Source organism: Melanotaenia boesemani, chromosome 8 (assembly GCF_017639745.1).
Source record: "Melanotaenia boesemani isolate fMelBoe1 chromosome 8, fMelBoe1.pri, whole genome shotgun sequence".
NCBI classification, from domain to species: Eukaryota; Metazoa; Chordata; class Actinopteri; order Atheriniformes; family Melanotaeniidae; genus Melanotaenia; species Melanotaenia boesemani.
Window position 1 is genome coordinate 26,968,512 of NC_055689.1, and position 21,688 is coordinate 26,990,199.

Below are 21,688 nucleotides of genomic sequence, written 5' to 3' on the forward strand. Positions count from 1 at the left end.
ACAGAATTGTTTCTAACTGTAATAAGTGGACTAAAAGCCTTATTTTACAGCTGATCTCCAGACTTGCAAAACATTTCTTCCCCAGGGCCATTTGAACCACAAACAGCCAAAGATATATGTGTTTTTCCTTTTGCCCAATGTGCTCACTGAGGCTGTACGACAGTAGAGCTTATTCATTTTCCCTATTCCTGATGCATAAAGAATCCTCAAATTTCTCAGATATATCAGAAAGCTCCACCCTATTCAGATTTTCTCTTGTTCAAAAGTATGTTACAGGTAGTAAAAGCTGTATAAAAGGAGAAAACGGATATTAGTTTATAAAACAAAGGAAAAACAAGGTAAGATTATCAACAGTTAAGCTCCTTTGTAAACTTAATGTAAGTGCACACCATCACATCACCTAATAAATTCTGGAAAGATTTATTAGAAAACTCTTAAGATCTGATCTTTATTATAATCACACAGTAAGATCAGTGCAACACTGCAATGTTAATAACAAACACTAATTATAGACGAACAGCTCCGTATTGATTCTTCATTATCTCATTTAAGGTTTTATTTAGCATTATTTAACTTTAAAACAGTTAAATAAAATAATTTATTGGCGCTTTTTGGTGTGCTGATGCATTTTTTTACTGCATCCAATTCATGGAATCACCTCACAACAATACTTTTCAATCTACCAACAATCTTGACTCAACCAGGGAAATGTACTTTAGGACAAGACCAGATAAACTGGGTTCAGATTCCTCGTGTACCACTTATCCTCATCGATGTTCAAACAGACAAAGACATCGTAGAAACTAATGTAGGAAACTAATTTTTTGTCAGATGTATATTAATCAAAAGGATGCAGAGCACCACACAACTTTTATTTTAAATAGCAGCTTTTAAAACATAATTTCTTAACTGGTTTAACGTCATCACCAACACTCACCACCACCAACAGTTACATCAATCCTCAGGTCTGAGGAGATTTACAACATTTCATACGAGATGGTGTATATTTGTTTAAAGTATTGTTATACAGTAAATAATAACAGAAAATGAGATGAAGTCCTTTGTTGTCTTTTAACTCCCAACAATCTGCTTCAGCGCTGAGGTCAGGTCTGGGTACCTGTACTGAAACCCAGACTCTAAAGTCCTCTTTGGTATGACTTTTTGGCCCTGAGTGAGGATCACGGCCCTCTCAGAGCCCATCAGGGTGTTCATGACAAAGCCAGGCACAGGGAAGATGGTGGGCCGCCTCAGGACCCGTCCCAATTCTTTAGTGAACTCATAGTTGGTGTTGAGTGCTGGTGCAACTCCATTGTACACCTGTGGCGAGGGGGAGGGAGTATCAGCAGAGGGCTCCAGAGAGTGGGCGATAATTCCTGCCAGGTCTGAGACGTGGATCCAAGGGAAAGGCTGTCTCCCGGAGCCCAGGGTGCCACCGAGACCGAGCCAGAAGGGAAGCAGCATTTGTTTCATGGCGCCACCATCATGACCCAATACTGCCCCTGGTGGACAGAAGGAGGAAGAGAGGAGGAAAACATGAGGCATAACATCAGAAATAATCAAAGACCTTACCCAAGAGTCAGAACAAGACACAAATAAATAAACACAATAAATATGCGCACTTCTAAGTTTATATTAGATGGGTGAATATTAATATTTTATATGCAGGAAATGTATGTATACAGATTCAGATAACTTTATTGATCCCAAAGGGCAATTCATTTGCAGCTCACCCATATCCACATATCAACAAATCAGCAGCGGTCTACATCAGCACCAGCATTTCAACAGACAAAAAGATCATAAGACCATGAATGAATAAAAATAAGAAAAACAAACACATAAAATCCATCTTAAATTAAATAATAATCAATTAAAAAGAAAAAGATGTAAGGGTTACAGTCTAGGCTGAAATATAAATTAATTAAAGGACTACTGTCAGATATCAGTAGCCTGATGGCTGAAGGAATAAATTACTTGTGGAAAAAATTTGTTTTATTCAAGGAAGCGCGGTAGCAGCAACTTGAAGGCATCATCACAGACTCACCAGCCGTAATGTGAAGGGACTGGCTGATGATGGTGATTCAACCAAGCTGGCCAGCGCATCTTCAGAATTGAACCAAAATGTTTTTGATAATGGATTTTAAGTTTAGTGGTGTTGTTACACCAAACATTAGTTTCCAGAAGTCTTAAGAGAGTATTAATTTTTACATTTGTAAGACACAAACTGAGAATTTGTAGAAGACTATTTCAAATGTATTGAAGGTGGAGTGATGCAATTTTCAGATAAATCATCCTGATGAGCGCTTTCTTAGCAGCTGACAGCAGCGATTTTCCCCTCTGAATCATGCTTTTTGCACATACCAGGCCGGATGATGACTTGTTTGATGGTTTTTGCAACATGCTCTGGAAGAAGCGCTGCAGCCTCCCACTCTTTCACAAGTTTTGAGAGGAGGTCAAACGGCGTCCACTCGCTGTCTTCTGTATACTCAGCTGTCTGACTGGGTTTGTAGCAAGCTGTAGGTCAATGAGCAAAGCAAAAATGTGATGGTGAATGTCACTTATTAGCTGAGGAGTCAGTTGGCCTGCCAAGCATGAAGCAGCAGGTTAAAAATGAAAGTTATCAGCCAGAAACTGACCTACACCTGATACCAACACCCAGGAATGAGGTGGGCTGGGGGACGCAGTGATAGCTTGAGACAGAGCTTTTGTAGTGTCGATGCGACTGGAGAACAGATCCTTTTTATAGCTTTCATTCCACCTTAACCAAACAGAAAAATATCCTGAAGTTTAAGCAATAAAATCACAAAAGACAAAAGTTCAGATGACTTGATAAAAAAACAACTTTGTCCAGAAATATTTATATTTCTTTTAACTTGTGCCCCTTTGTGGTATTTAATGTGGGATATACTGGATGGGTCAGCACATAAAACAAATAAAAACAAGGTAGCAATACTTAAGACTGCCAAATGGCTGCCCCCAGCGCTGATTGTTAATAATTTTATTCCAAACACAAGGTGAATCATGTGGTTTACTGAAGCTGTGACATTTCTGGTTTCAGGTTTTCCATCATATTTTGGAGCCTGTGTTACGACCAGACTCAGGGGTATGGAAGGGCGTAACAAAAAACACGGTGAGGACAGGTGGTAAGTTAAAATAAAAGCCCATTTATTTACAATTCCCGTGACAGTGACTGACAACCTGTAAAACAAAAGATGAGCTGGGGTTAGCGGACCTGCAGAAAGAAACAAACAAAACCCTATACCAAACACACACCGAGTACAAACGGAACACACAACCGCAACTCGGTGGTGAAACTAAAAACAAACAAAAGCAACAGGCCCATAACTAAAGTGACCGCTGTCACAACACAATAAAACGCTAACCTAGCCCAGCTCTAACACAACTACACAGAAACAAACTACCACACAGAACTAAACTCCTAAAACACCCAGTGACACAAAAGGATATCGCGACACCCGCACACACCCGGTGCACAACATGAGGGGGAGAGCGGCCTGAGCCTTTCTGGCTTCTCCCCCTCCAGACCTGCCTCGGCTCCAGCCTTTTCAGCCTCAGCTTTCCTTTGGGCTGCAGCCTGACTGGTCCAGAGGGATGCCAGTCAAAACGAGGGCGGGGGCAGAGTCGCTGGCCTTAGCCACTCCGGGCAGTGCTCTGCGGTCACTAATCAGCACATAAACAGCCACAGCTGCCTGCAACAAGCAGGGGCCGTAACAGCCTGCCTTTAAGTTTAGATCCCTTTTTAACCACATAAGTGAGGTCTTTTCTGAACAATCGAGATTTAAATTTTGACTTTTTCCATCTCATTTCAAATATACTGGATTAGATAAAACTCAAGGCTTTGTGTGGATTACTTTGTAAAGTAGCACAAATTACAATCACTATAATAGTTTTATTCTTATGCAGGAGGTGTGGGTAGGTTAGGTTATTGGTGTGAAGACAGTGAAAATGTGACTCTTATTGAGATTAGGTTGATTATACCATAAATTATCAGGACTAGATCAAATTTTTTTATCAAATGAAAATCAAAGAACATCACTGCATACTTTATTTAATAGAAAAGGTTGTTTTCTCTCAAGCTTCAGTATATTAACAGCCGAACATTAGTTTGTTTCAGTGTAGTGTTTATTTGTTACTCACCATCGAAGGGGGTTCATGACATTCTCTCCAGCCAAGTTGACAGCTCCATCACATGGTGGGAGGCCGCGAGACTCTAATTCATCCTGCAGAACCACAGATGAGAAAAAATACAAACTTAAATGGATCTGTTGAAAAGCATAGTGACTGTCAATTTGTAAAAAGAGGAAGAAAAAAAATTATAGATTTAAATCTCACTATTTTTTTAACACAGTTTAGTTACAAATATAAGCCATTATGAATTGGGGGCCTTTTGTTGACCTTGAGTTTGGCTCTTATAACTCTGTATTAACCTGAGATCATACCCATGTTAACTTTCCAGGACCTGGTTGGCGAGATATTACTGTGACCTCATGGCCCTTGTCTCTGAGCAGGCGCGTCAGTTCACGGCCCACAAAGCCAGAGCCCCCTCCTAGAAGGAAGAAAATAAGAGCATTTCTGCAATTCATTGTTTCATTGGATCATTTTCAAATTATACAGAACTATAATTATATAATTATACAAACTATTTTCATGTCACCCCATTGTTAATTCAGCTGGACTGGCTCCCCGTACACTACAGAGTTAATTTTAAACTTATAGACCTTTACGTGGTCAAGCATCAACTTATATCAGAGAACTTCTGCAGCCATATGTCCCCAGCAGGTGCCGGAAGTCATATGACTTTTTAAGGCTGTTAAAAACTAAAGGTGACAGAGCATTTGCAGCAGTTTCTCCTCTGGGACGTTCTTCCTCTGAGCTCTGATCTATGGAACTGGTGATCTCTTTTAAAATGCAGCAAAAACCCCATCTCTTTAAACTTACTTTAGCTTAGCTTTTGTTGTTGTGTTTTATTAATTTTTGTTTCTTGTATTTCTTTGTGAAACACTTAGTGATTTTTATCTTGATAGGTGTTAAATAAATAAAAATTTCTTACTCTGACTAATTTCACTACAGTAAGTATATGCAGAAATAATTGCAGTAAGGTATTTGTAGCAGAGGTGCTGCTTGAAACCTCTTACAGCAACCCTGAAGCTTTGTTCTGTTACTTTTAATTGCTTCATAATGTTTAGTTTTAGTCTCTAAAAGCGCGTTTGAGCTGTTTAAATGTATTGCATTACGCAGCTGTATATTATATTTAATTCGACCTCTCTATACCCAACAAAATAAAACAAACATGCCAATATATTTTGACTGGTACTAAAAGACTGATTAAAACTCCAAGCAGGGGTACAATCAGAACAGTACGCATGCGTACTATTACAAGCTTACAAAACGGGACATTGCTTTACATGCCCGAACTTAACTTAAAAAACAAACAAACTAATAAATAAATAATAAATAATAAAAACACTGTAATATATTTCAATGTGCAACCCATTACAATGCATACTATTTTTGGATGACCATCATAACCACGTATCAGGTTAAACAAACATGTATGCTACTCAATTTGTACCTGCAGCTAACAACTAGCTGGTAGCGTTGTGTAACACTGACCTTTCCGAGCTACTCTGAAAAAAAAAATTAACTCTATAAACCAGCACACATACCTATTAAGACTCTCATAACCAGCAAATTTCCACCCTGGGCCGAATTTAACTCTCTGAACGTAGCTGGGGTTTTTCACACTTTCTGTGACTGATTGTAGCACTCTCAGTAACGTTAGCGAGTTGTAGAAGTATTTTTGGGCGAACAGGCTTCTGTACTGCAGACGGAACGAATCTAGACGTCATTTTTGTAGTTTTACTTAGATTTGATTGTAGGCCGATAGAAACATCTGTCGACTGCAGGTTTCAGGGATGTTTTCTTCGGAGCGAATGCTTAGGTAATGGCAAAAAACTAGAACTAATTGAGGGCACACGGTTTATACCGGATTGTTTCTTGTTATATATGAACAACTTTTAATATAACACTTAAGTCACGCTAAAACAGGTAGCATGGGGAGTCGTTTGCTTCAGAATAAATAGTACGCAACCATTTTCATATATTTTTCAAAATTTATTTGTTAGTGTTTTATATTTTATGCTTTTGATACCACATGCTGTGTTTAACTATGACAGACTGGTTTGTGTGGTTAAATATGTTATATTTTTATACCTATTCTGGTATTTTCATCTTAATGCCGTATTATACTTTGGTTTGTTCTGTTGTTTTTTAAATAAAACATTTAATATAGTCTTTTATTAACGATGAAAGTGGGTAAGGCTTGACATAGCTCCATATACTGTTAAATTAATAAAATCACAATATGTAAGATTTTTTTTAAGTTCAGCATGGATTTCATGCAACTAAAATGCATTATTTCAGTGCATGATGTCAAGTTAGTTCATTAGCCATGATAAATCATTAACATGATAAATAATGATGATGATAATAATACATAAACAATATTCGTTATCGTTGACAACTTAGGTTTATGATTTATTCAAGAAACAATCTTTTAAGTTTTGACCATTTTTAAAATTGCACCAAACCCGGAAGCTGTTTGTGTGGGACAGCAAACACGTGGTTTTGATAAAGAGATAAAATGAGGCGCAGCCTCATTTAACGTCCTCTCTTCCTTGTTGCGGTAGTGGGAGTCGCGCCTGTGGTTGGCGATCAGCCGAAAACCAGCATATTTTAACCTTTAATTACAGTAAGTGTTTGTTTATTACCAGGTTTTACTCTTCTCGCCGCAATTTGTTTGTATTGGTGCATGTAGATGCTTATTGCGGTTATTATCTGAGTATCATTGTTAGCTCCTTGCTGCACGAGCGCCAAACAGACCTCATGGTATCATTTGATGAAAGATATTCGACATTTAATTGCTGAAACCCAGAAATTGTAGCGCTTTTAACTACAGTGTTCACATTTAGGTCACCAGGGAATCCTTTCACGGCTTGTTTTGGGCGTTTTTCTTATATTTTGAAGCACTTTGAGGTCACGATTAATTTACGCTCTGCAGATGAAGCTTCTGATCCAAGGCTATCAGCCTTGCACGTGTTGTATTGATATGTCGCAGCAGTCGCCTTGGATCTGCTGAACATGCATTGCCTTTTTTATTATTTGAAAATATGTAGAAAAATCTGGAAGATTCTACTTTTTTTTTTTTTTTTTTAAACTTATTTGGTCAAACCTTAATGATGAGTTGCATGTGAGTCCGTGTTTCACCTGAACCTCATGATTATTCTTTCACTGCACTGATGGGTTTGACTGCCTGGACACCAGTCAGAATGATCCGTGTTGTGGTTGTGAAACTAATATGTTCATATCTCTTTCAGGACTGAAGATTTTGCAGTGGATGTTTTTTAATAAGGTAAGAATTTTGGTTTGCTTATACATGAAGGGAATTTTTCAGGTCACATCTACTTGGTCTGTGGGTGAAAAAAGCCTTTATTTCTCATCTGTAGGTGATTTTTTTTATATAGCAGAGGTGGGTGCAACAATAAAATTGTGCATTGTTTAAACTCACTGAAATCTCAATATATACTTTTTTCTCTACTCAATTTACAGGTGGGATGAATGATGGAGCTCATACTGCTGGTAACTTCAAACAAGGAATTAAATTCAGTGTTCTTTCCATGACTTTCATTGTATGGGTAATTTGAAACTTGTATGTATAAATGTGATTTGTGTTCAGAATGGACTGATTGCATCATAAGTTTCCTCTTCCCACTTTACACATTTGTTTGGATTCATCTGCTGTTATTTGTAAAGGATTTTCCACACTTCTGACTGACTTCTGTAAATGTGGCAGTGAATGGTATAAAATGTTGTTTTAGACCAGTAATGGTGAATGCCAATGTATGTTGTGTAAAATGAATATGAAGTCTAAATGCATGTACAACAAATTATAAATAAAAAGTTAACGTCGCTTAATCTTTTTCTTCCTGGGACAACTATAGTATTCCGGGTAACTTGCACTCAATCCTTGTAAATGGTGCCATATAAAGCCTCGTTCAACCTTTCAAATCTGGAAGAGTTAACAGAAGCAGCGGCTATTCCTCTCCTTTAGTAAAGAAGGTGTTTGTGCTAACCAATGGTGCTGTCATCGGTATGTTCCACAACGATGGCATGATGCATTGGTGTGAATTACAAAAGGGCTGCACGGTGGTGTGGTGGTTAGCACCGCAGCCTCACAGTATTGTAGCCTTGTATTTGTACTCCATGTAAGGGGTTTTCAGTAGTTCTGCATTTGACATTAGAAGTGGTTTCATACTGTAAACTGGATATGTTCAACTTGCTCTTAAAACAACCTTTTATTTCTACGCTAAGCAACAAGGTATTGGTATTTACAAACAACACAACAAAACAGACAAAATTACATGAATTGGAAAAGTACAAGACTGTCCAGTGCTTTAAGAAATGGAGCTGTCCCATGAATGACTTTGTAATTGCAATGATCAAATCAGCTTTTCAGCCTGGGGAAAAAAGTGAGCTTTTGTGGAGGATTTTCACAGGGCTTAATGTAGAAAACATTTCATGGGGTTCAAATCTTTATACAGTACATAAAGTATTGGAATGGGTAAGACAGTTTTTCATTTATGTGCACTAGATAATGTGGTAAAAACACAGGTTGTCTACTTGCAATATATTTATATATAAATGAAAAATACATTAAAATTAATAAATGTTCTCATCAAAACCTTTGTTTCACTGGCTATTAAGACTACTAAATATTACAGAAGTACAAGTTTCAGAGAAAATATGACAAGGGTCATATTCTGGATAATGGTAACTGGTTTCCAACTTTTTTCTGAATATGCTTAATAAAGTAGTTCAAGAATATTCTAGATTAAGAAAGCAGTGTAACATTTAAGATTTTTCATTCTTGAAAGACTTTTTTCAGAATTAGATTATAACAAAAGTTAGAAAAATTAAAGGTGCAAATCCTTAAACAGCTTGTGTTTGTTTCACTGACATCCTGGTGTTTCTGGTTTCATCACATTGTGGGATGAAAAACTGGTGAAACATATCCCAAGTGTAACTTTCAACATTTTTTTTAAGACTTAATTGGTGTCTGTTTGCGTTGAAATGTGAGTATTTCCATTTTCTGCATAAGTGCCAGCAGTATCATTGCATGCTGCATCTTTGCCCATTCGACTCTTTTTGTTTCCAAACTGGTCCTGTGAAGTGCCTTCAAAGAGCTTAGCCATGAAGGCTAAGCCGTTCTTTTTGATGTAGGACTTTCCAGCGAAGGTGTAGAGGACAGGATTGGCACAGCTGCTGATGAAAGCCAAAGCTGAGGTCACTGCACGGCTGGACTTATGGATATGGTCCAATCTGCAGGTAAACAGAAGAGTTTATGACTACAACTTTTTAAACCTGGACTGGCGAAAAACTTTTATTGACCTCAACCTGGATTTTTTTGGAGCTTACTATCTCTCCTAAAATGAATTGATAAACCTTATCGGGGATCCTCAATACTGGTCCTTGAGAGCCGGTGTCCTGTAGGTTTTAAAAGCTTCCCTGCTGCAACACGCCTGATTCAGACTCAGAGTTGTTCCTGAACTTGATGTTGAGCTCTGCACAACTCTACTAAGTAGCCATTGATTTGTGTCAGGTGTGTTTCAGCAGGTAAACTTCTAAAATCTGCAATCTAAAATCTAAAATGACAACAAATAAGTCTTCAGATGTCTTTTTTTAAAGTGTTACCAAAAGTAGGACATCTAATAGATAATGGTGCACAAAGGCATGATCTTTGGATACCAGCCGTGAGCAGGGAACAGCTAAAAATTGCAAATTGTAAATTTAACTTTGGCTGTATGGAAGGGCAAGACTTGGCAAGAATATAGTATTTATAGTGAGAATCTCACTTTTGAAAGCATAAAACCAAGCACAGTGTCAGCATGGGGTGGGGCAGGTGGTCCATGGCTTTTTAGTATATTAATGATATATTATTTATCAACAGTTCACTTTGGTTGATCCTGCGTTGTAGGACTTTTATCACTGCTGCACAAAGATGTTTACTTCAATGATAAAAAGAAAAATGTTTGATCAGATTATCATTATCAACATCACATTACATGCTACATTTACTGACCCTTGGACATCTGATGTTTACTTAAGGCAGTGGTTCCCAAACTGAGGGGTGGGCCCCTGACATGGGGGGGCACAGAAAGGCAAAATAAAACTTAGTTTTTGTACTGCTAGCAAAACATGGACAAATTTGTGAAAGTACCAATGGGCAAACAATGATGAACAGAGATTTCAAATAGCAAATAAAAAAACAACACAGAATAATGAGGCATATCTCGTCCTAGGCTTAACCAGGTAATTGTCAAGTAATGGTCAATGGTTGCATGTGGTGGTGGGATCAGGGGGGCAGGGGCTTGACATTATTACATTATTATTGTTGATGAGAAAGGGGCCCCTGCAGAAAAAGTTTGGGAACCACTGACCTGAGGGAAGGGCAGTTAACCTTAAATATTTATGTTGCAGCATTGATTTGCTCTTTGGTTTGATACAATACAGTAAAAACGAGCATATTTCAAGCATAGTCACAAATGGTGATAAATCATGATTAATTCATTTGTAAACTGTGATTAATCTGATTAAAAAATGCAACTATTTATCAGCCCTAATTCTTTTATATGCCATACAGACTCAGAGTTTTAGCTTTTCTATAGACAGTGTAATTATCAGTCCAGTCATGGACATTTGATTTTTGTCTCAGTACAAGATGTAACCTGAAACCTTTTCGTGTTAAAAAAACAAGGTTTAATCTAAAAATTGTTTTTGTTTTGTATAGAAAACAGCCCCATTTTATTGCCATTAATAATCAACACAATAACACAGATTTTTTTTTAAATACAGTAGAAAATCTTATGTTACTCACCTAGTTTTTGTGGGTGAACCATTTGCATACCACTCAGCTGCCACCTTGAATAGACCAAAATATACTCAGTATTTATTCAGAAGCCAGTTAATTGATATAACTTAAACTCCACTGACTCACCTGTATCATGTTGATAACGTGGTACGGCAGCCAAAACAAGCCAAACATCACCACAATGGCCAGGATGAGTTTCTCACTGCGAACCTTTCGGCGGAACTTGGTCTGCCTCAACCGTCTCAGGATGTGGACATAACATGTTATAATGACCGCATAAGGAAGAATAAATCCTGACACTGTCTCAAAGGCATACTGAAACCTCACCTGCACACAGGTAAAACAAAAAAGACAAGACATTAAAACATTTTTTGATTGGTTTTAGAGGATTTGTATTAATATTATAATATTATTAATAATTATTATTATCAGACAAATATGAGACAAAAATGTTAATTTAATTCTTGTTAAAGACCTTAGTTGTCATGATTACCTCCTTTAGAGACCAAATGATTCATTAAGCCAGTTGTGAAAATAATCAGCTACATATTAGAAGATAAGATAACCCGTCCATGTGTACTTACATTTCGAGGCAGTGTGTGATTGGGTGCACACACTAATCGTATTGATTGTCCCTCACCAATCTCCTGTTTCACATCTCGAAACACCAGTGAGGGGATAGCAATCACCATCACCAAGACCCACATGCCTATGAGCACCCTCCTCACAACCTTTTTGGTTATGAGGTACAGTTTTTGTGGAAATATCACAGCTACCATCCTGTGCACACTCATCAATGTGATCAGAAAGATGGAGGCGTACATATTGGCATTGCACAAGTAAAACAGTCCTTTACACAAGGGTCCACCAAAGATCCACGTCTGCTTGGCCAGGTAAATGATAAAGAAGATGGTGAGGGCCATTAGGAATCCATCAGCACATGCCAGGTTAAGGATTAGGAGGGTGGTGACTGAGCGTTGCCGTGTGCATGCCAGGATGCTCCAGACGATGAAGAGGTTACCAGGGACACCCAGAAGAAAGACCAAACTGAGGATAAGTGCGCCCAAAGCTGTCGAGAAGTCATTACTGACAACATCCTCAATTGACTCATCTGTTGGGGTAATCAGGATGGAATCATTTGCGTCATCCATGGTAAAGGTATTGATCTTGCAGACAAAAGACAAAGGCCGAACCTGAAACAGACCACACATTTATCCATTTAGTGGCCAATTTATTATCTAAAATGAATGCAATACAGTTTACAAATAAATGCTCTTTTCATGGAGACAGGTTTATATTTTCCAAGATTTGTGCAGTTTTAGATAAACAAAAGAAAATCTAATAAGGAATGTAAGATGTAAACTGAAGCAGAGCAGTCAAAACAATATGGTGCTTCCACCCCTGCATGTTAGACATGATATATTTTCAAATTCTCTATAATCACTGGTAACTGGGGAAGGTAGATATTTGCCAGCACAATTCCTTTAAAATAATTCTTTGTATGCCAGACATTTGTCTATTTTTCTCTTTTTGCTAAAGTTTACAAGCCTGACTCATACATGTGCATCACTGAATCCTAGTTTAAAAGGGCTTTGCATTGCTCTCACATAATGCAATTTTAGAACATTTTTGAATGTGAGGTTCAGCTTTGTAGAAAATAAACTTTAGCTTTATTCTTTTCCAGCATGAGAAAAGCACAGCTGCTATAAGTTAAGCCTAGCTTACAGACACTAGCTTAGCCTAGCATGAATACTAACATAAAAGTTGGTGGACAACATCCATAACAAAGCTGTTTACAGTGGAGACAGCAACACTTCATTAATTTATGGAAGGGACTGACTCGACCTTTAAAAATCTGAGACTATTTCTCGAGCAACAGTAGCAACACTTATGAAAATGTCTCACTCCTAAGGTTCATTGGATATTTCAGTACACACCAAAACTGTAAGAGTGGTGTCACTGTCACACCTGTTAATTTATTTTCTTTTTGATTAGATTTAAGATGTTCTTTATATAATGTCCCCATAAAATCCAGCACATAAACATACATATTATTTTATTATGTGTTTATAGTAGAAATCCCCCTTCAAGCCAATATCAGGAACATTGAAAGCTGATTTAACAGGTACAAGTTAGAATTACAACTAAGCACTAAGCATGAGAAAAAACAAACAGCAGGACTCTATAGCAGTGGTTCCCAACCTGGGGTCCAGGACCTCCCAAGGGGTTTTCCCTAAAGAGCGCAGAGGGTACCTGGGGCAGGGGGAACATTCAGGGCTGCTGTGATCAATGTCCACACATTGTCCCTATTTTAAGAAAAAAAGTAAGGGTATATGTTGTTAATTTAACTTTGGCTCTATCAAAGGACAGAACTTAGCCAGAATATATAATTTATGGTGAGAATCTCACTATTCAAAACATAAAACCCAGCATTAGTTGGGGTAACTGGTCAAGGAAAATAGGTTGGAAACCACGGCACTATAGTACTATATGCAGCACATATGCTTGCTCTTCTTTTTTTGTTTGTTTGGTGTTATTGTCAACCATTCCTATCTTGATAGATTTAAAAGGTTATTAAACGGATACATAAGAAACCCACAAGCTTTGCCCTGCCACATAAAAAAAGAGATGAAAATGCCTGTTACTAGTTTTGCAGGTGGTTTACCGAGCTGGGGCATGTCTGCCAACTTGACGCAATCTCAAAAATATTTAATTTAGAACATGTAGCAAACTCAGAGACAGCATGTTAAAACATGCTTAACATTAGCAATCTTTGATTCTTCTGTTTTTTTTGTGTGTGTTTGTTTTTTGTGGGTTTTTTTTATTCTTCACCAGTCAAAGGTTTGGACACACTTTCCCATTAGATTGAATGGAAATGTGTGTCCCAACTTTTGACTGGTAGTGTATGTCCACAATTGTGTTCCTTGGTGGATTTTTTCCTCAGTCAATTCACATGGAAGTTAGTGACACAAAGGTCAGAAAAGGTTGCCCTTTGAGTTAATTTTACACAACAATGAAACTTATTGACCGGCCCTTCTGTGTATTTGCTAACCACAACATAAAATGTTAACATATAGAGAGTAATTTGAGCAGAAACTTAGCGTCATCTGAGAATAAGACAACAAGTCGTCATTTCCTGATTAAGTTCTCATTTCCTCGCGCTTGTCCCCATGAAAACCAGCTGTTTATTTTCCCCTGATGATTTTATGCAAGAGAATGGATAAACAAAATGCAGTAAGATTACATCAACAATGAGAAATGCAACATAAAGCCATGTCTGATCATTACAAATAAGGACTGTCAGGTGGGAGTACTGTTTTTCCAAAATGATTACGCTGTGACAGGAAAGCTGCCACAGCTCTGCATCATCAAGCTGTTTCTACTTGTGGATTCTATATATTAAGAGAAAATCCTTTAAAAATATATTCTAATAGAAATTAGAGGGGTGGGGAAGCCTAAGAAACTGAGATAGTGAAAGCTTTGTAGTCTCAAAGTATTAACATGTTGAGTCAGAGGTTTGTAATTAAGCTGTTCTGTGTAAATAACAGAGTCTAGGAAAGCAAAAAAAATATTTTAAGGTTACAATCGATAACAAGACAGAAGACAAGAGACTGACAAGAAAGTTAGTAACTCACCCCACAAGAATGTGAAGCTTCTCAGTGATCTACGCCCGATTGAGATATCCGACTGCTGTCCAGTTCTCCGTTAGCTCAGCTCATAATGAGCTGGATCACATCCTGCCTTGCAGGTAGTGACATGCAGTGATCTGGGAAAGGGATGCAGAGAGGAGTGTCTCTTCTAAAACTCTCACTCTTCCTGCTTCTATCAAGTTATGTTTATTTATCTCCATGTATGATCACCATCTGGATTTATTTTTAAGTATTTATGCACAAAGTATAAATGTCAATTATTCTAATAAACAAACATGCATTCTTTATGGTAACACGTCAAAGTGTCATTGTGCCAAATGCATTTTTGTGTGTCCTCAGGCCCCTTTTACTTTGACTCAACTGTTGTGTAATGAAGGGGAATGGAGGTGATTCACAATGCTTGCACAAGCTTCTTCTGTCATGGATGCTTGGCTCACAGGCACGAACATGAATGAATAATGCACACAAAAACCCTACCCTTGCTGTTTCAAACAAGTCTCACTCTGACAGGAATGCTCATTTCCAAGTAAGCATGGAGATGAAACTGAAGAAAACTAAAGCACTGAGTACCGGAGTCCCCTCAGGAACAGTTTACCCTTTTTTTTTTTTTTTTTTTTTTTTGAACAACTTTATAATATTTTTCATATTAAAAGACATTGGCATCAATTATTAGACTTTGTTTTTTTTTTTTTTTACAAAACCCCCTACCCCCAACCAGGTGGTATCCCAAAAACAAGACAAAAAAACAAAACAAACAAATAAAAAAAACATTCACACAAATTCCAAAACATACAGACTCAAACCAGTTCGTCTGACCACTACGGACATAACAACCCAGATAGCCCAAATATGGCACACTCCTGCAGTTTGGTTTGGCCGATATTTGGCCTTGACTTATGGCTTTGACTCCATGTCAGTGTGGAGCCAAAACTCAGACACATGACTATCAGATTGGGGCCGACAAGAAACCGGCTGTAATTCCTGTCCAGGTCGGATGCTCATATTTGGACCACTTCTGGTCCACACAACACTTGCCAGTGCCCTAACTGAGCCATAATTGCCAATAATAGCCCGGATCCAGTGAGAATGCAGCAATGTATATGTGACTGCATTTTTTTTAGGCAGGAGAACTTAAGCTCTTCCTTAACTACACCGAAGATAGCTATGAAAGAATCTGGCTGAAGCATTTTGCCTGGTATCGCTGAGAGTGATTGAAAGACTGAAGACCAAAGATGGAAATGACCAAAACATGTGTCCTATAGAAACAGAAGAATACTGACAGATTATTAAACATTATTGGAAAGAAGCTGCATATATTTGTTAGGTTAAAATGTTTTCCCCATAGAACGCATTACACAGCACAAAGGATGTTCAAGATGGGTCTTAATCACACATATATCTGCACACAGTGCACAGGTAACACAGCAGATGATTACCTACACGCTTTATGGCTATGTGCACCTGTCCAAAATATCTGGAACAAGGTTTGTGAGGATTTATCAACATACGTTGGATGTAACATTCCTGCATGTCCTAAACTTTATTTACTGGGTGACCTAAGTGACATCAATATAAACACTAACAAAGCACACATGGTCCTCATGGCCTAATGTATCGCAAAGAAAACTATTTTAGTGAACTGGAAGTCTAAAAACAATTTAAATATTAACCAGTACAGAAATCTCCTGTTGAATCACATCAGTCTAGAGACTGCATCAGCATCCATTAAACACCAATCAGTTAACGCTCAGTCTCCCTGCTGATTAGTCACATCACGTAGTGGGAAAGGGTGCTAAGGTCTAGTCACTCCTTGGGGGTCCGGGGTAGAGCTAGCTGGGGGTCCTTGGGGGGTCCATCGGCCCTGGCCGTTTCTCTGGGTCGGTGGTCTAGAGGGTCAGTGCGTGGGAGACTGTGTGCCTGGGGACCTGCGGACATGTTCTTGTCCCTGGGGTGCCCAGCGTTAGTGTTGGGCTGGCGTGGCTGGTGGTGGTTTTGCCTGGGGCGGTTGGCCCCTCTGCTGGGGGTAATGGGTGGCCCTTGGGCCTTTGGGGTGCCTGCCCTCTGTGCGGCCTGAGCCGCGGCGCCCAGCGCCTGCTGAGCCTGCTCACTATCGCCCTGGGCTGCCCGGTGCCCCTGGGCTCCGGTCTGGGGGCCCCTCTGCTCTGGTCTGAGTGGGCCACTGCTCTCTCTGCTTTGGCTGTCCCGGGCTTGGTGCTCTGTGGACCTGCTGGGCCTTTGGGCCTTGGGCTCCCTCCGTCCCCCGCTGATGCTTCGGGGTGCAGCATGATCACAGCCCCCTTGCAAGCACACATTTCTTCCTTGTTGCATGGCCACACACGCACGTTCACACGTGCATGCTCACAAACGTGCATGCTCACAAACGTGCTCGTCTCTTCATCCGCTTCTGACTAGATGTTGCTGATGTTTGTGTGTTGATATCTTTCTCTGCAGGTACGTTTGATGACTACTGTACTTTTTCATATCATCATTATCCTATTTTTCTTTATGTATCATGTAGTACTGTGGCAGTTTATAGTAGTCTTTTGTGGTGTGTTTTAGGTAGCCTAGACAACTGTTATTTCCACATTTTAATCCTGTCCTTTTCTCTCTCTCCCCCCCCCCCCCCCCCCCTCTTCCTCTATCTCCCTGTCAGGTTTGGCACTGACATATAAAGACTAAAGAAAATAAGATTACAGTAAAAATATCAAGGGCAGCCATGTATATAACATGTCTTCCTTGGTAGAGCAAATCTGTCAAGCAAAATATGGCACACAGACCACCGTTCTGTATGTTAGGATGCTGGACAGGACGGGGTTAAAAAAATGTTTTCTGAAAAAAATTTAAACCAAATTAGTTCCCCGTTAATGTAATTAAATGAATATTTCTTCACCTAGAGCTCACACACACACACACACACACACACACACACACACACACACACACACATATATATATATAAATATCAGTTTATTAGCATTTACTTAAGCCTCTGTGGAAAAAAAATTTAACAAAATCTAATAAATATTTCAATTGATGTAGTTTGATTTATTTCAGTCTCAAGCAAAGAAAGAATAATTGAGGCTTTATTACACAAAAAAAAAAAAAAAAATACCCAATTTTTCCACCATACTAACAGCAATTAATATGTATTGTGGGTAATGTGGGCACTACCAGATGGGGGACGGGAAATCAGGGCAATCAGCAGTTTGCCTGCACATTAGGCTTAGAATGAAATGTTAGAACTTCAGCTCTGAACAGCATGTCATGTGTCCTTTTTGTAATGTATAAAAGGGGTTAAATAAGATGTTTAGTCAGAGGTTTGTATGATTTGAATTAAGTGTAAGATAAGCAATTTAGGAACTAATAAAGGTTTTCTTATTATTCTTATGAATTATTTCCTTACCCTTGCAGTTGTATCCCTTCTTTGGTTATTTGGACCTAAACACTGTTTGATAAAATCCAGAAGTGTTTTATCAAGATGATGGACCTCAAGGTGATGTGGAGACAGGGGAAACAGACCCTGGGGGTGCGGTCAGATCATTTGTAATGTTTAGGGCCTGTTTTATCTGACTCGTAACTTTCAAACTGACGCTTGATTATGTTTATCGAGTGGTACAAACTGAGTTTTGTCTAGATAAATATGAAGACATAGGGGTGAACAACACTTGACAACAAAATGTTTCATTTTTTACTTCAATTTCTTTCTTAATTATGAGCTTTGATGACAAATATTTTAGATGATCTTTACAAATTTATGTTAATATGAAATATTATAATCAGATGAAGTATCTGAATCACTTTATTGAACATCTGCAGTTTCAGTGCTGCAGACCAGCATCAGAATGTCAACCTTTCCTAAATTGTTCCATTATTTTCCTACCACCTTTCCTTAACCCCATTACATTGTGAAACGTGTCTATAAATGTTTTAATAACAGCATTTTGAACCTTTGGAAAACGATGCAAGAACTTGCATTGCTTTAATATCAAATGTGTGTTTGTTATGTGTCTGTCATAATCATGATTTAATCTAAAGGTAAAAGTGCAGTGGAGAAAAACTATTTATTACTACTTTCCTTTATCAGATTGTTGGAAAATTGCACGTTGATTTATAATACCATCATTCTTTAGTTAAACTATGGATTCAGCCAAAGAAACATTTAATTTGTCTTCTTGTGATTCAAAATGTCAGTTTGTCTGGAGTTGTAACAAATGGACATTTTAAGGGATGTTCTGACTTTCACCACATGAGGGCAACATGTCTACACAAGGCATGCCAATTTCTCTTCACCTGACACTCAGCAGTTCCTCTTGTATGTTGGGTTCATCCATCATATCACAGCAGTCCTTTGAACTATTTAATAGCCATTCAACTTTACATTTTTTCAATCCCCCCAAAACTTTCCATTTCTGGTAGTGTCCTGTGTCTAAACAGCTGCAAATGGGTGCAAAGACAGTACATGCCTCTTAAAAGAAAAAAAAATAACTTTAAACTTTAAACTTTTTATATTTTACACAACCTGGCTTTTCTAGATAGTATTTTGTCTCATTTTGGTATATGAAGTATTGTTATATACTGTATATATACTGTACTTACTGTGTATGACTGAGCTGAAAATGTCAACACAAAGTTATGTTAATGATGTTCCCTTTATGGACAATAAGTGTTACAAACCAGATTGTTATTTAAGTAACTCATGTGGAATAATATGGTACAGGAATAGATGGCTATATAAAACAAAATTATTGAGTTTACTGGGATTTTCTGCACTGACATTTTTCCTGATTTTATTGTTTCACGTTACGATAGATTATCATATATTTGGGTTGAGTCCAGCCCAAATTTATGTATAGAGGTATTTATTTCCTTCTTTGCATATATATATACACACCAGTCAAAAGTTTGGACACACTTTCCCATTAGATTTAATAAAAAAATGTGTCCAAACTTTTGACTGGTAGTGTACATACAAAAACCCTAAAAACACCCTAAGCAGTAAAACATCACATTGCTTGTTTTCTGCTTGGTAAAGTAATTGTTTATTTCTTTAAAATATCACTATGCAACATTCCTTAAAAATATGCTTCTGACTTGTGAAATTTATTAAGTCCATTCTTCAAGCTATCATTGCCCTGCAGTATCTAGAGAAACCACACTTCTTTCTCTCCCAGAGCATCACACAACAGCTGCACTTTGTTTTACACCTCTGCATCACACTGACTAGTTATCAACACATTGGCTGTTGTCAATTTGCATCATGGTTGATTCAGCAAAGATTCATTATGGGAGAAAGCAAGGAAATGAAAGAGAGAATGTTACAGAGCAAACGAGATAAGAGTCTGACTGTTACTAGCTGGAAAGAGCTCAAAGAAAAGATAGTATGCCAGACTAATGCCATGTTAGCCTTCATTAGGGGATGCCCAAAGTAAAATCTGCCAGAGTTAAGTAGTATTGCTTAAAAGCATATCTACATGCAAAATTTTCCATCTTTAAAACTCTGATATATATATATATATATATATATATATATATATATATATATATATATATATATATATATATATATATATATATATATATATATATATAGAGAGAGAGAGAGAGAGATTCTTATATAACAATATGGTTTCAGTTTATATGGGGCTGTTTGTATCAAGCACACTTGTTGCAATGCATTACAGACAAAAATGACTGAAAAAAATCATTATGCCAAATGATCATTGGCATAAAACAAGAAGAAGCCTTGGGCACATTAGCAGTGTCCCTTTGGTTGCCTTTTACTCAGTAACTAAGGTTTGGTTTGCACATATTCAAACTACAGCTCTTATCTACAGCTACAAATGTGAATACTTCCAAAAATTACCAAAACCACTTTTTGTTTTTTTCAGTTAATAACCTACTATAAAACAAACTTGCAAACATGAGGAATCACAAGATGAATACAATACCAGATACCCTGCTCTTCCTGATTACAAACAGTCAAACATCATCTGTTAAAGACATCAGCAATATATTGTTGAAGGCCTTTTCCCATTAAAAACAGCTGCCTCTAGTGGCAGCAATGATTAGGAATGAACTCTGGGTGGGTCTATGAACAGACAAAACTTGCACAGCAGAGAAAAGTTTTTGTTTCCCATTCAAAAGAAAAAGTTGACATTTCCTTCAACTATGACTGCTCCATAACTCATAACTTCATGTTTATAATCATTTTATCTCAGTCCCTGATCTCTCCCTAATCCTAGCCAAGCTGTTTTGTCATTAAACGTAACCAAACAGGTTTGAAGGTTCACAAGATGCTATAATGGTTAATGCTCAGGTTGCAGATTGTCAATATCTTTCTAACCAGTCTAATCAGAAAACATTCGGCAACCTAAACATGACATCAGATGTGTTCTAGCTGAAGATCCATCAAGATGTTTAATCTCAGATGATGTGTGTTGAGCTGCAGATGTGTAATCCTGCTCATGGTTGATCTGAAAACAGGCATGAATATACAAATAACTCCAAAGGTCAAAAGTTGATGTAGCCTGTTATGCATGCAAGCGGCTTTATTAAACTCCTGTAGGAGCTCCAAACAGGCCATAGGATTTGTTTGAATGTGATCTGCAAACAGGCTGGTTGCAGAAATTTTGGTGGTCCAAACATGTAAATATTTAGAAATGATGAGGCTCTCTGCAAGAAGTGCTCATAAAATTTCCAGATTTACATTTCCATTAGTTGCGATGTTGATGATCTGTCACTTTGTTTAAAGCGTGCTGACACCCTTAGTTTGGAAACACTCTTGAATGAAGACTTTCATATAGCTACAACCAAACTAAATAGCTGTATGGACTGCCAGCCCATAGACATCTTCAGACCATTTATACAGTGGCACGTTCCCGGTATAAGAGGGAATAAGGTGAAATAACAGTAACAGGGACAGAAGACATATGTACATTCAACTAACGCAGTTACATGCAAATAAAGCTCGATTCAGCCCCAGTTTGCTCTGAATTCTTGATTCACAATTCATGGTCCACATTGCAGTAAATCAGATTTGTTTCCAGTCAGGGTTGAAATCCACCAAAGCTTCCCTTTGTCTCAGATTCTG

General features: G+C 38.0%; 2 protein-coding genes and 1 long non-coding RNA gene across 4 annotated transcripts; 1 reads left to right on the forward strand and 2 right to left on the reverse strand.

Annotated features, from left to right (window-relative positions):
* Positions 1-449: 449 nt before the first annotated feature.
* Positions 450-5,836, reverse strand: sdr39u1 (short chain dehydrogenase/reductase family 39U, member 1). The gene is made up of 6 exons (XM_041993195.1): positions 5,688-5,836; positions 4,461-4,567; positions 4,159-4,241; positions 2,637-2,758; positions 2,362-2,514; positions 450-1,499 (listed from the first exon to the last, which is right to left on the reverse strand). The coding sequence occupies exons 1-6, from the start codon at positions 5,701-5,703 to the stop codon at positions 1,072-1,074; spliced, it is 909 nt and encodes a 302-aa protein (XP_041849129.1). The 5' UTR covers positions 5,704-5,836; the 3' UTR covers positions 450-1,071.
* Positions 5,837-6,646: 810 nt separating this feature from the next.
* On the forward strand, positions 6,647-7,989 carry LOC121644941. Its single transcript, XR_006011330.1, has 3 exons — positions 6,647-6,772; positions 7,398-7,432; positions 7,630-7,989. It is a non-coding gene; the product is annotated as an uncharacterized LOC121644941 (long non-coding RNA).
* A 371-nt stretch (positions 7,990-8,360) lies between these two features.
* ltb4r2b (leukotriene B4 receptor 2b) lies at positions 8,361-14,690 on the reverse strand. 2 transcript variants are annotated; one of them, XM_041993182.1, is made up of 6 exons: positions 14,584-14,621; positions 13,151-13,254; positions 11,533-12,141; positions 11,075-11,275; positions 10,955-10,998; positions 8,361-9,399 (listed from the first exon to the last, which is right to left on the reverse strand). In XM_041993182.1, the coding sequence occupies exons 2-6, from the start codon at positions 13,217-13,219 to the stop codon at positions 9,126-9,128; spliced, it is 1,197 nt and encodes a 398-aa protein (XP_041849116.1). In that variant the 5' UTR covers positions 13,220-13,254; positions 14,584-14,621; the 3' UTR covers positions 8,361-9,125. The 2 variants fall into 2 exon arrangements, with proteins under 2 accessions (XP_041849116.1, XP_041849117.1); XM_041993183.1 differs by lacking the exon at positions 13,151-13,254 and having other exon boundaries at positions 14,584-14,690.
* Between the last annotated feature and the right edge of the window lie 6,998 nt (positions 14,691-21,688).

What these genes read in the sequence shown, in the direction of transcription:
- sdr39u1 (XM_041993195.1), bottom strand. An exon ending in GTCATGAACCCCCTTCGATG is followed by an intron (nt 2,759 to 4,158) that starts GTGAGTAACAAA and finishes TGTTTGGTTAAG; the next exon opens with GTGGAATGAAAGCTATAAAA. An exon ending in GGTGTTGGTATCAGGTGTAG is followed by an intron (nt 2,515 to 2,636) that starts GTCAGTTTCTGG and finishes ATTGACCTACAG; the next exon opens with CTTGCTACAAACCCAGTCAG.
- ltb4r2b (XM_041993182.1), bottom strand. Translation starts at nt 13,219, where the DNA reads ATGTTCCCCCTGCCCCAGGTACCCTCTGCGCTCTTTAGGGAAAACCCC. An exon ending in TGGGAGGTCCTGGACCCCAG is followed by an intron (nt 12,142 to 13,150) that starts GTTGGGAACCAC and finishes GGTCTGTTTCAG; the next exon opens with GTTCGGCCTTTGTCTTTTGT. An exon ending in ACGTTATCAACATGATACAG is followed by an intron (nt 10,999 to 11,074) that starts GTGAGTCAGTGG and finishes GGTCTATTCAAG; the next exon opens with GTGGCAGCTGAGTGGTATGC.